This window comes from Atta cephalotes (assembly GCF_000143395.1).
Source record: "Atta cephalotes unplaced genomic scaffold scaffold00032, whole genome shotgun sequence".
Lineage (NCBI taxonomy): Eukaryota > Metazoa > Arthropoda > Insecta > Hymenoptera > Formicidae > Atta > Atta cephalotes.
The window spans coordinates 1,306,412-1,319,374 of NW_012130096.1; the positions used below are offsets into that span (position 1 = coordinate 1,306,412).

The 12,963-nt window shown below is 32.5% G+C and overlaps 1 protein-coding gene across 1 annotated transcript; it reads left to right on the forward strand.

Annotated features, from left to right (window-relative positions):
- The first annotated feature begins 132 nt into the window (after positions 1-132).
- On the forward strand, positions 133-12,632 carry LOC105621100 (protein big brother-like). The gene is made up of 3 exons (XM_012202572.1): positions 133-309; positions 2,366-2,557; positions 12,219-12,632. The coding sequence occupies exons 1-3, from the start codon at positions 133-135 to the stop codon at positions 12,630-12,632; spliced, it is 783 nt and encodes a 260-aa protein (XP_012057962.1).
- The last annotated feature ends 331 nt before the right edge of the window (positions 12,633-12,963 follow it).

Below are 12,963 nucleotides of genomic sequence, written 5' to 3' on the forward strand. Positions count from 1 at the left end.
ATATACAGTATTATATATACAGTAGCGAGTAACGGTAGTGTCGTATAGTCCAGTCGACCTCGGTGACATCCGCGAGGAGGACGAGGAGATAGTGTCGTCCAAGAGGTCCGGTACAAATCCGCGGCGTCGAAGATGATGCACGCAATGAGCGAGCATGCAGGGGTGGGTGTGTTGCCGTTCGACGGAATGGGCCTGTACGAACAGCCGCGGCCACCCCGGCTTGTCTTCAAGATGCCGCGCGTTGTGCCCGATCAGAAGGCCAAGTTTGAGAGCGACGAGCTGTTCAGAAGGTTGAGTCGCGAAAGTGAGGTGAGTCCATAGAGGAAAGATACGTAAAATACTGATACGTTAACATTATTAATGTGTACCGAGAAACACTCGTTTTGATAAACACATAAAAAAAATAATATCGAATGTACGATATCTTTGATAGTGAAACGCAAAGGAAGCGAAAAAGTGCACGTCATGAGTTTTTATAAAGAAAACGTTGAAGGAACTTACTTGGCATGTTACTTTCATTTTTATAATACTCAACGTATGCATTAAATTGGATTCCGTTTGTAAATATGCGAGCTGTACAAATATTACAGTCGATAATCTTATTATATATAACGATTCTCCAATTTATGCCCATTTCTATCAATGTAAACTTTAAAGATTAATTTTCCCTAGTGAGTTAACTTTAATTTTGATTCAATCAATGTAAGATTAATTTTAATTTCAGTTTTTATTCTTTTTATCCTTTTTCATTTACTCTTTCTCTTCTTCTAATTTCTCCCAATTATTAGAATCGAGAGAGAGAGAGAGAGAGAGAGAGAGAGAGAAATTAGAATTAAGAAAAAGATAAAGAATGAATTGAACCGACTAATTTTAATCTCGATTTACTCTTCATTTTTTTCTAATTCTTAGAATTAGAAAAATTAGAATTAGAAGAAGATAAAGAGTAAATTAAAATAGAGATAAAATCAAGAATAAAAGTTAATCTTGCATTAGAATCAGGTCCAATGTACATTTCTATTAATGTCAATTAACATTAACTTCGGATTCGCTTTAATTTTATGTCCTATTCTAATTCTTAGAACTAGAAGAAAATAAAAAGTATATTAAATCACGAGTTAATCTATATTGATAAAAACGGCCTAAGAAATAGAAAAAGATGAAGAGTAAGTTGGACCAAGAGTGAAGTAAATCTACTTTAGTGGAATTATCCTATTAATAGCCCATTTCCACCAATGTAGATTTAATCTCAGTTTAATTTACTTTCCAGCTTTTCCTAATTAATATGTACAACTAGAAAAAAAAATAAAAAGTAAGTTAAACATTATAAAATGAATCGATATTAATAGTAATAGATATTAGTAGATAGTAATAGATATTAGTCTTCAAAGACTATTTTGGAGAATATTGAAACACTAAATAAAAATAATAATCCAAACGGAGAGGTTTACACAACACTTGTCATAATTACATCGATGTAATCGTTGCTATATTAGTTCCCAGAATTAATCACTTTGTTTTGAAATCAACTTAACGTTGATTACTATTCGCTTAATCTCGATCGAATATCTCGATAATCTCGAGGAATATTTTTCGAATTACATGGCGTAATGCGCAGTGAGAAATATCGGGACAGCAAAGGATTTTCCGTCGCTTGCCGACACAGAATATGCGATGCCGTAGGAATGTTGTCCTTTCTTCGAATTTGTCCAACTGCGGATCACCCACGAGTAGCGAATTAGTATTCTATGTTCATTTCATATTTTAACAAATCTTCGAAACAGAAATTTTTGAAGTGGAAATTCGATCGAAATTCCGATACGTTTCTCTCGATGAACATTAAGTGATTCATCAATATTGAAACGATAATAAAGGAACATGGAAATTTTTAGTAAATTGAAAATAATGAATTTTTATTTAAACATTGGGAAATTATTAAAATCATTGACGATTTTTATCGTTGAGAAATTATATCATTGAAGAACTATAGATATATGTATTGTTTGTGATCAGTGCTTGTGTATTTTTTCGAAGTCATATGCGAAGAAATAATATTAATTTTAATGATTTTTACTATAGCCATTAAAAATATAATTATCTACATCTATTAAATCTAATAATAAATCTAAATCTATAATATATATATACACTGAATATAATAATAAATTTGCAAAAAAAGTAGGTGTATAATATATAAATATAAATCTAGAATTATATACGCAACTTAAAATTCAAATTAATTCACATTAATGCATTTTAATGATAGTTTTACATTTGTTAAACTTGAGAAAACATGTCATACATTAATATGTATTTATGTATATTGCTAATTGCTATGTATATAGCGATATTTCTGTTTTTTTTATAGGTGAGATACACTGGTTATAGAGATCGGCCGATCGAAGAACGTCAAGTACGTTTCCAAAATGGCTGTCGGGAAGGCCACACAGAAATCGCATTTGCGGCAACAGGCACCAACCTCCAGCTTGTTTTCGGCAACGCATCTGGAAACTACCCTGTCGATCCCAATGACTGTGATTTTGATAAGGAACACGGCAAGGTAAATGAGCATCAATCTTTTAAAACCATCTCGATGTTTAGAAATGCATTTAGGAATCTCCAGATCGATTCGTTATAGAAATTGATTTTTTGCAAAAAGATTGTTTCGAAATAGCCCTCTTACAATTAGTTAAAAAAGAAGCGATTCCTTACAAAAAAGATTGATCTAAAATAACTCCTTTTAGTTAGAAAAATCAATTTTTTGCAAAATAAATTGGTTTAAAACAATTTTTTAAATTATGTTTGAGAAGATTGAAACATCCCTTTTGGAGATCGGAACATTCCTATTTCGATTATCGTGGACTTCATCCCAATGAACCGCAATCGATTTTCAATCATTTGTCTTTGCCATTCATTCTTAAATGTCTTGTCATAAAAGTTTATATCAAAATTAATTAATTATCGAAAGAAATAGAATTCACATCGCAAGAAAAATTCCTTCTCTGCAGAAAAAGGAATAAAAAGCGTCGGCTTCGAACTTAAAAGTTTGAGAATTTGAAAATGACATATTTTTCTACGATCTCAGAGTGTCCTTTGCGTAAAATTCATAAATATTACTAAACTGGCGAGAGAACGGACGATCTCCGTTGCCTTTCAGCGGGAACTTTCGACCCCGACAGCTCGAATCTTGAAACGGTGGTTCCCGAATATTATCGTGCGGTCGTAATTGGTTCGTACTAGCGGCCAAATTAGGGACCGTTACAGACGTAGATGCTCCGCAACCTTTCGAATCTGTAATTTAGTATCCGTCAGTATCCGGCCACCACTTCTCGAACAATGGCGCCGACGTGTCACCCGCGCATCCGGTCCCAAGAATTCGTAGAGCACTACGGGGGTCCATTTTCAACCTGGCCCAATTTATCTTCATGTCGAACGAACGAATTTGTTGTCCGTGAAATTAAAGGACTTAGAAATCAAATAACGACTGACGTAACGACGGGCATGTAGCGTTATTATTAGTACGATCGCATGGAAGAACTTCTACAGTTTCTTTTATTGTTATTTTCTGAATTTTTTTGAAATTTACAATTTTTATGAATTTTTTTCCATAATTTGATCATATAAATAATATTTTAGAAAGAGTATTCGATTTTCCTAAAATTTAGAAAAATTCCGCAAGTTAAGAAACGCAGTTTTTAAATAATCGATGCAGTTAAAATAAAAAAAAAACGATATATTGTTCTAAGATTGCAAAAGCTCGATCGGGCTTTCTCTTTAAATTCATCAACTAGCAACGCCGACGCTGTGGCCGACGCCTCTCGGCGTCGCCATCGCGATCGATAGCAGCGTCGTCGCGACGCCATTTTGCAAACTGCGCGCGCTGCTCTTTTCGCGAATGTCTGGAAATATTCCGATTACTATTAAATAACTTTATTCGTAATTTTTATAAGTCTTTACATTATATTTGAAAAAAACAATCAATTTGTTATTTTATTTTATATATTATAATTGTAAGTTTGTATTCTTCATGCAAATCGTTACAATGTATATGAAAAATCCATCAAGAAATTATCCAAATCTGGACATGGATTTCTTGATTTATTTAAGGTCGATTTTTTTCTTAACAAAATTTTAATCGTATTTTTCGAAACTTCTAGAAGTATATTTATACTTTAAATATTTAAAGTATCAAGTATTTAAACATTAAATACCAAATAAAATTCTGTTAAAATAACTTTAATTTTTATTAAATTTACAATTAAATGAAAAATAAAAGAATCAAGTTATCTTATTCATATTTTTGAAGTTTAATTATATTCATCATTGCACTTTTGAAAAAATACAATAAATCTTGCACTGTCGACTTGAATTTTCTTCAAGATCGGGGATCGTTCTTTCGCGTAACTTTGTTATAACTCGTAAACGATAGGAAAGTAAAAGCCACGTTGCTATTAGTGAACACTAGCGGCAATTAGCGCCATAGAAATCCGTTAAACGCCGCCAGATGCTTCGAAGCCGCTCTGCCAGTCACACAATACATAATGGCTCATAAATCTCTCCGTCTCTCGCAAAGGTCGAACAGATAGTCCTAGTAACCTGTTAGAACTTTCATAGTTTCTTTGTTCTTTCTCAGATTTTCGAAATCCGCAGTTTTTGCGAATATTTTTTCTATAGTTTATCCATGTAGATAACATTTTAGAAAGAGAATTCGATTTTCCTAAAATTTAAAAAGTTCTGCAATTTTTTTCATGGTTTTTATAATTTTTAAGTTACTTTCTAAATTCTTTGAAGTGAAATTTAAAGAGTAAAATTAGTCTTGAAAAAGAAGGGATCAGTTTTTAATATTTAAAAATGAGATTTCACTTTCCAGAGATTCATTCTAAAAGTTTTAAAAAGTATACTCTTTAAATCTCGTGGAATAAAATCTCTCTCGAACAGACTGAAAATTTAACTTGTCTTGAAAAAAGTGTAAATACGGTCACTTTTGTTCAAAAATGGCAGATTTCCCACTCTTTTTAAAGTGAGATTTACTCTTTTGGAATGATTGGAATGAGATTTACTTCGAAGGAGTGAAATCTCAATTCCTTTTTTGCAATGAGGTTCCATCAACCCTGCATGATATTACTCTCCAAAAAAGAAATTAAGATTTCACTCCTTTGAAGTGAATCTCATTTCAAAAAAGTAAATCTCATTCTAAAAAGAGTGAAAATGTGCTATTCTTGAACAAGAGTGATAATATTTTCATTCTTTTTTCAAAATTGGCTCAATTTTTACTCTTTTCAAGTGAGATGTCTCTTCACGAAATTTAGAGAGTATATGTGACATATAATACGAATCCAATTAACAATTAAAAAATAATTAAGAAAACTAAGAACTATTATAAAACATTTCACGTTAATTATATCGTTAAAAAATGTAACACTTCATTGTTCACTTATTACGTTATTTACGACTCCACAATTTTTCCTGACCTTACGGCCTCTTTCGTATCGGGTCTCCTTTTGCAAAGGAGACGAAATGGAACGGAAGCGATTCATTAGATCCTGCACACGGAGCGCGGCATGTTGTTTACGGGACGACCCGCGGCTTTCTTTTTGTTTTAATCGACAATGAGCAAGGGAATAAAGAGTGGCGCGCGACCACACGTGCCCTCGTGCATTGTGCCTATATCGTCCTGTCGAGCGACGTAATAATTAAGGGAGAGATTTTATTCGCGATCAAGATAAACGCGTGATAGAGAAAGTGCGTGCGGTGCCTGATAATGACGATGCTTTTAACCCTTTGCTCAGCGAACAGAAAAAGAATGAGAGAAAAGAGAGCTGATCCGCGTAATAAAGCTATATACGAAGCCCACAAATCTTAACGTTAAATTAAAAAAAAAATAAACTGCACTGCGATATTATCTTTCGTCGCTTTAGTATTGAGTCTAAAATTACTTTTCGAAATGGAAAGATTTGAGAAACTCACACACACACACACACACACACACACACACACAAAGATGGATAGTTAAAATCAGTCTAAAAAGTTCAATTAAAAGAATGCAAAAAAAGTCAATTGAAAAATGAAAAAAAATCGAGAAAAGGTAAAAAAAATTGCAAAAAATTAAAAGTACAAAATAAATTTTATTAGAAATACGAGGAAGATGTACGAAGAAAAGTGAATTTTACAGAATCCCGAGAATGATTTTCTGGGAACTTTTATGTGTCCTCAGGTCAAGATAATGCAACGATTGTGTTTACACTTTAGTTCGCAGCAGGTCGTTATTCAAACATTGTCTTGAGGGACCACAGAATTTATAGTCGGAAATGATCCCGCGGAGACACACATCACCGTAAAAATTAAACGTATAGAATTGGACCGAAAGATAAAGGACGATGCGCCATGCTGACCATATGCCTCTAACACACGGTTTTTTTTATCATTGACAAAACGTTAACGGGCCCCAATATAGTGGACCAGGCGCAAAAAGGCGCTGCTGGTGACGCCCATCGAGAAACAAAAGGGCCAGTGAAATAGCCGATCGTTTGTCTCGGGGATATTTAGGTATATGTTCTTCGCTCGACCGCCCTTGCCGATTTTTCACCCCTTTTCTCGCGGCGCTCGCTCGTCTCTTTCTTCTTTTTCTGCACTCTTGCTTTTTTCTGCTCGCTAATGCAAATGAGAAAGGGTTACATGGTGCCGGCGCGTTACAGTTTAAATATCGCCTATTACAACGATCTATTATGCAACGATAATGATCGTCACGCCCGTGTGGAGAAAGAGAAAAACAAATGTTGCCGACTGTTCTTTCCTCGTGAGAACGAGGAAGGCGACGGTGATGACTAATGACGATGTTGTATGTCGTCCACTCCTCTCCTCGCCAATAGTCGTCGTGACGACTTTTTGCGCGTCTCGTTGCCGCTCGGAATATACATATTTTGACGATTCGTTTCGCGACGCTAAAGATACAAGGCGAAGATATCATCGTGATTATCCAAGCAAAACAACATGATAATGTTAATATGATATTAAACTGAATCGTGACTAATTAATAAGTGACTTTTAATGATCATTTTCTAACTATTTTGATGTTATTTTAATGTCATCATGATTTCTTATTTTACTTTGATTACGGAAACATGAACGTCATCACTCCAATTTGAAATGGTAAGCGCACGATTTTTAAGAAAACAATTATATGTCGATTTAATCTATTTGAAGAATATTCGTATGAGAATTTTACGTGACAACAATTTCTTTCGAATTTTATTATAAGTAACAATATTAGATTAAACAAGATATGAATAAATGAAATAAGTAAGAAAGTGCCAAAAAGACAAGACTATATATCTTGGTGTTTAATAATATTGCTATGTAAATTTTTAAATCATCTTTTAATTATATAAACTGTGCACCGATTATTGTTTGAACTTGCAATTACAAATTGAAATAATAATTTTATAAATTAAATTGTTCATCGATTTGATAGTAAAAAATATTATTGAGCACCAATATCTAGCTTCGATTGTATTTTGGCGTTTTTTTATTTGATTTATTATAAGTTATGTTTGTTATAAATAAGTTTCGCTATTATATAAAATAAAAAAGATATAAAGTTGCAGTCTTATTTAAAAATATAATTCGAGTATATAACATGAATATAAAATTCGCGATATTCTTACGAGGAAACGGTAAAGGACGTGTGTTATAAATATTCTTGCGTTGGAAGACTCGGCGTATTTTCCTGCTTATGTTTCATACTTATGTTAATATGCACATCACGTAAGATTTAACGCATAATAATATTGCCTTGCCTTATCTAGAAGCGCATTAATATGCATAAGATTGCACGGAAAAGAAACCTTTCTGTTGGGAACAGGAACTACTTTTATCGCCTCGCATTTGTTGCGAGATAAGAATGCCTTGAGATTCAATTTAGACATAAAGGCATGCAGGAAAGTCAATTTCAATGTAAACTAAAATAATCAATTCCTTAAAAAAAAAAGGAGCCATTAAAAACAATTTTAAAAACAATTGATTGTTGTAATTAAATTTTAATGGGTAAATATTTTTAAATAATCGTTAATAAAACATATGAACAGTAATTATATGTATTGTTATATTTGTAAGTAACTAATAATACTTAATGTATAATATTATATAAAATTATAAAAGTTGTTACTTAAGTTACATCAAGTTACGGGATTAGATTTTATTTTTTTTAATTGTACTTTTCTCCAATTTTACTTCTGAATATATTTTATGAATAATATATCTGGACTTTTAAATAAAAAATCAAATTCGTCATGCATTAATTGAAAATTATATTTCATATTTATTATTTTTACAGTTAAAGGATAATTTATGTCCTTAATTTGGGACAAAATTTGGGATACGTGAAATAACGAAAAATTAAAATTTAGAACTGTCCCTCTTAGTTTTGGATGGTTGGTCACCTTAAATTGTAAATAATTATATTTTGTATTTTTAAAAATATAACATAACAATTGTTTTATTGATACGCAAGAAAACGAGAATTTTTCAAAAAGTAGAAATCCAGGACTCGTAGTTCTTTGAGAGCAAAGGCCGCGAGCGATTCGATTATGGAAAACATTTAAGATCCCGCCACCCCGCGTGGTTGCTCCCCACGGCTCGATTATTACTGCATAAAAATACGTCCCGTGGTGCATTGTTGGCGAGCAGCTGTAAGTGCTGTAAGCGAAAGAATGTAACGAGATGTAACGTCGATTTATACCCACCGCCGGGGTATTCGTTCGTTCGTTCGCGTGCGCGACTCACGTCAAATTAATTGTGTTTTAAATAGAATCTATATATTAAAAATCTAGCACACATTTTAGCGACTTGAAAAAAAACAAACGAACGGTAGTATGGCAAAATATGAAATTTTTTTTATTCGAAAATTTATTCTGTATATTTTAAAAATAAATGATATAACTTTATGATTTATTATTTGATATCGGTATTTAGATTTAATTATTTGTGAATTTTTAATTGCGAACAATATTGATGATAAAGTCAGTTTTGTTATTAAATAAGTTGATGATATAAAGAATTGTTTTCGCTATAAGAATTAATCTTTAAATTATTTTTGTTCTCCTTCCTTAATAATATTGATTTTAAAAATATATATATTTGAAAAAATACAGTATTATAAATAATTATATTATAATTAAAATAATTATATCGTGTAATAATAATAGAAATATGATATCATATGATATGTTATCTATATTATATTTATATATCTGTGTGATATAAATTTCTATATATATCTGTATCTCTAAAACATTTATCACCAATGTTATAAATATTGAATTACGTGTTAAAATTCTTGATTGTTAAATCGGAAATTAGACATTATATACACGTGTATCGTTTGGATCTTTGACTCATCTAATTCGTTGATTGCCGCCGTTCGTTATGTCGGGATTACAAAATACGGTCTCAACTGGTTTTTCCCGAGCGTTCTTGACCTCGTAATAATATCTGGGCTCCGCGGCGGGACCGGAAGTCGGGTCGTTTGCCAGAAAATAAAATAACACCGTGTTGCATCGTCGACGCAGAACCCGGTAATCGTCAGCTTTTCGAGAGCCTTCCATTAGACTTTACTCGAAAAACGCCGCCTAGTAATTTCCAGATTAATTAGTAGACATAAGTAAAGTCAGGAAAATAACACAGGTAAACAGATCCAGATGCTTGAGATCGTGTAATTTTACAATAACATTTCTACAATTTTATATTTTTACAATATTTTTTGCTTTTTTCCTTTTCATTTCTAATAAATAATTTAATATTTGTGTAATTTGCATAATTACTTTGTAATTATAATTTGTTCTAAAATTATATATATTCTAACTTTTGGCAATTTATCATATTAAATCATTTTTCATATATCCGTCATATTACAATGAATCTTTTTTCCTGCGTTAAACTCTCTCTGCATTAGAACTGTAACTTTCTTTCTCACTTTAGCCAAATATTAAACATGTATTTATTTAACTCTAAATTCCAAAAATATACTCTAGCCATAAAAAACATATTTAAGATAAATAATATATAAAAACAAAGGCTCCAAATAAAATAAATCATCACCATAAAAAAACTTATGAATCCCAACACTGAATGGAAAAGTATAATAAAAGAACATGTAATGATGATTAAGATTAAATACAGATGTTTCGATTTTTTGTTATACCAAACATAAATGTAATAAAATCAAATTAAAAAAAAAGAATTAATACATCAATGTGTTAAATAGAATCTCTCCGACATTATACAAAAAAAAAGATTATTCTTAAATCGACCATAATACGCTCATATAGAATTAAAAATATTATAGGCTTGTTTCAAAGATTTTAGTTTTGATGTAAATTTATATTGATGTAAAATTTTTTATTGAGCAAGTCTTGAATTGAGTACAAAGTAATAATATATGCATCAACATAAATTCAGTCAAAGACTATCTTTGAAACAAAATTACAATTAATATTTTTGCTTATACATAAGCATACTGTGATTGATTTGATTTAAGAAGTCTTTTTTTTGTAGGTTTTTAAAAATGCATCGTATGATATTGACTGACAATTTACTAATCTTTCATAAAGATTGCAACGAATCGAAATAATAATATGCGAGATAATAATACTCGATGAGTTTTTACGGCGGCTCGTGCAAATGCCATCGAGAGTTACATTTGCTCGTAATTGACTTCTTATAAGGAACATAGCCTCGCCTCTCTCAATCTCATTTTTCCCTTCATCATCGAGACGAACCGCGAGGCCTCCTCGTACCTTCCAATCTGCGTAATCGTTCTCTGAAAATAAGAAACACTCACCGTTGTCGGACGCGATGGAGAAGAGGTTCGAGGAGCCGAAAGAATGGAGGGGAGGGGGAGAGAGGCGTGATTGAAACTTGCGGGTCGTAGAGCATGTAATGGAGCCTTCTTACAACCCACGCCGACATGAATTTTGCAAAAAGAAAGATCGAGTTGAAACGATCCGATGACGGCTTTGAGAAGAGATGCGTCTCGTCATTTTCTCCTGTAGACTTCGAAGAGCAATTTGAATATTGAATATTCCAATCATTCCTCCAATCATTCACGATAAAGACATTTTGACTTCAAAACTTCAATGTTAGTTAATTTATATATTATAACAGTACTGAATTAACTCTGAAATGCCTTTCCGGTATGTCATTCGATTTTTTTTCAACGCTTCTTTCATTGCTCATCACTTTTTTTATTAATTGTGTTAGCCATGTATCATACATCAGTGTATTATTCTCGGTGTTTAAGTTATATTTAACTAGCTTAGATATATTAAAAAAAGTTTATTAAATTTTAATAAATATTTATCTGAATAGTACTAACTAAATATTTACACAATGTAAACATATATTTATTTAATACAAGAATTATTAATTTAATTTATTAGGTTTTTTTATTGAATAAATATTATTTATTGTAAATAAATACTTCCTTAGTACTATTTAAATTAACAAATATTTATTAAAATTATTAAAATAATTTCTTTTTCAGTGTATGACATTGTGCTACTAAAATAGCTATTAATTATTTTAATTGATGTAATGTATGTAATGATGGAAATAATAAGTTGCTAGCCTCATTTTGATAAAATTATTGAAATAAAATCGCTTTAAATTAAATAATAATTTCGATAACAAATAGAAAAATCGAATTATTAACCCTTTAAATTTTCGAATCTTTTCGATCCTAACATCTGTCGTAATGGACATTAATTAGACGGCAATCAATAACACATTTTAAGAGAAGAGAAAATATATTAATGACTCATAATAGACGTAAAGTTTTATCAAGTTTGCGCAAGATATATATTATCAAATATGTCATCGATTTTTTTTATCTGCAATAAAAATTGGACACCAAAGAAATTATTAATCTATATTGTAATGAATTATTTATTATCATTATATTTATTATCATTATTTCAATATTGAAAAATCTGAATTTCTCTTCTATTCCCATGCAATTAATCCTGCACCCAAGAAAAGATGTTCAACGTAAAATAATTTTATCTCAAGACACATCCCGCTTCAGAAACTTCTTCAACATCAATATCTCAAGTTCTCCATTGATCCCGAGTCCATCCAAGAACATCCTAATCATCCATCAGGACCCACGTGACATCAACAACGAATTCATAATAACTATACGTTCCGCATGGATGGCGATGTTCCAGGTACACCTGCGCTCACATTTGATCATGAACGGCGTGTGCGTGAGGTGGCGGGGTTGGATCGACCTGGAGCGACTGGACGGCGTCGGCTGCCTCGAGTACGACGAGGAACACGCCGCTGAAGAGGACGCGTTGTTACGTGATCAGCTCGAACGTTACAATCAACGACTGCGCGATTTCGAAGAGAAACAACGTACCTATCGGAGTGGACCAGCGTCGGCTGCACAACCGCCGCATCTTAATCATCACTATCATCACGACACACACCATGCGACCAGCCACCATCATCATCATCACGGCCACCATAGCCGGCACGTGGGTGGTGCAGGTGCCACCGGTGCCACCGCGACCGGTATCGAGCCTCACTTGCCTCACCGCCAGGATCCCGAGATGGAAGTGCGACTGCGAGCCTTCTGAGATCCGCGCAGATCCTCTGATTGTTCCCGATGATGGTAAACGACGAAAAACCTCTTGACGATAAGTCTCTTTTGATCTCGGTCTCTTGAAGTGACTCCTTTAACGCGAAATTGCGATTTTTTTTTTTTTAAACGATACCGATATTGATGCCCAACTTCCTCACCTGTTCTGCAACGTGAACGAGCGTGTCGCGTCTGATCTGTAACTAAAAGATTATTAATCAAATTTAGGTGATAGAATTGTTGAAGGAAAATAATCTTTTCGTTACAGTTCTCGCTATTAATCTATATTACACAAACAAGTGTGCAGCAATCATAAACCTGTTACATAT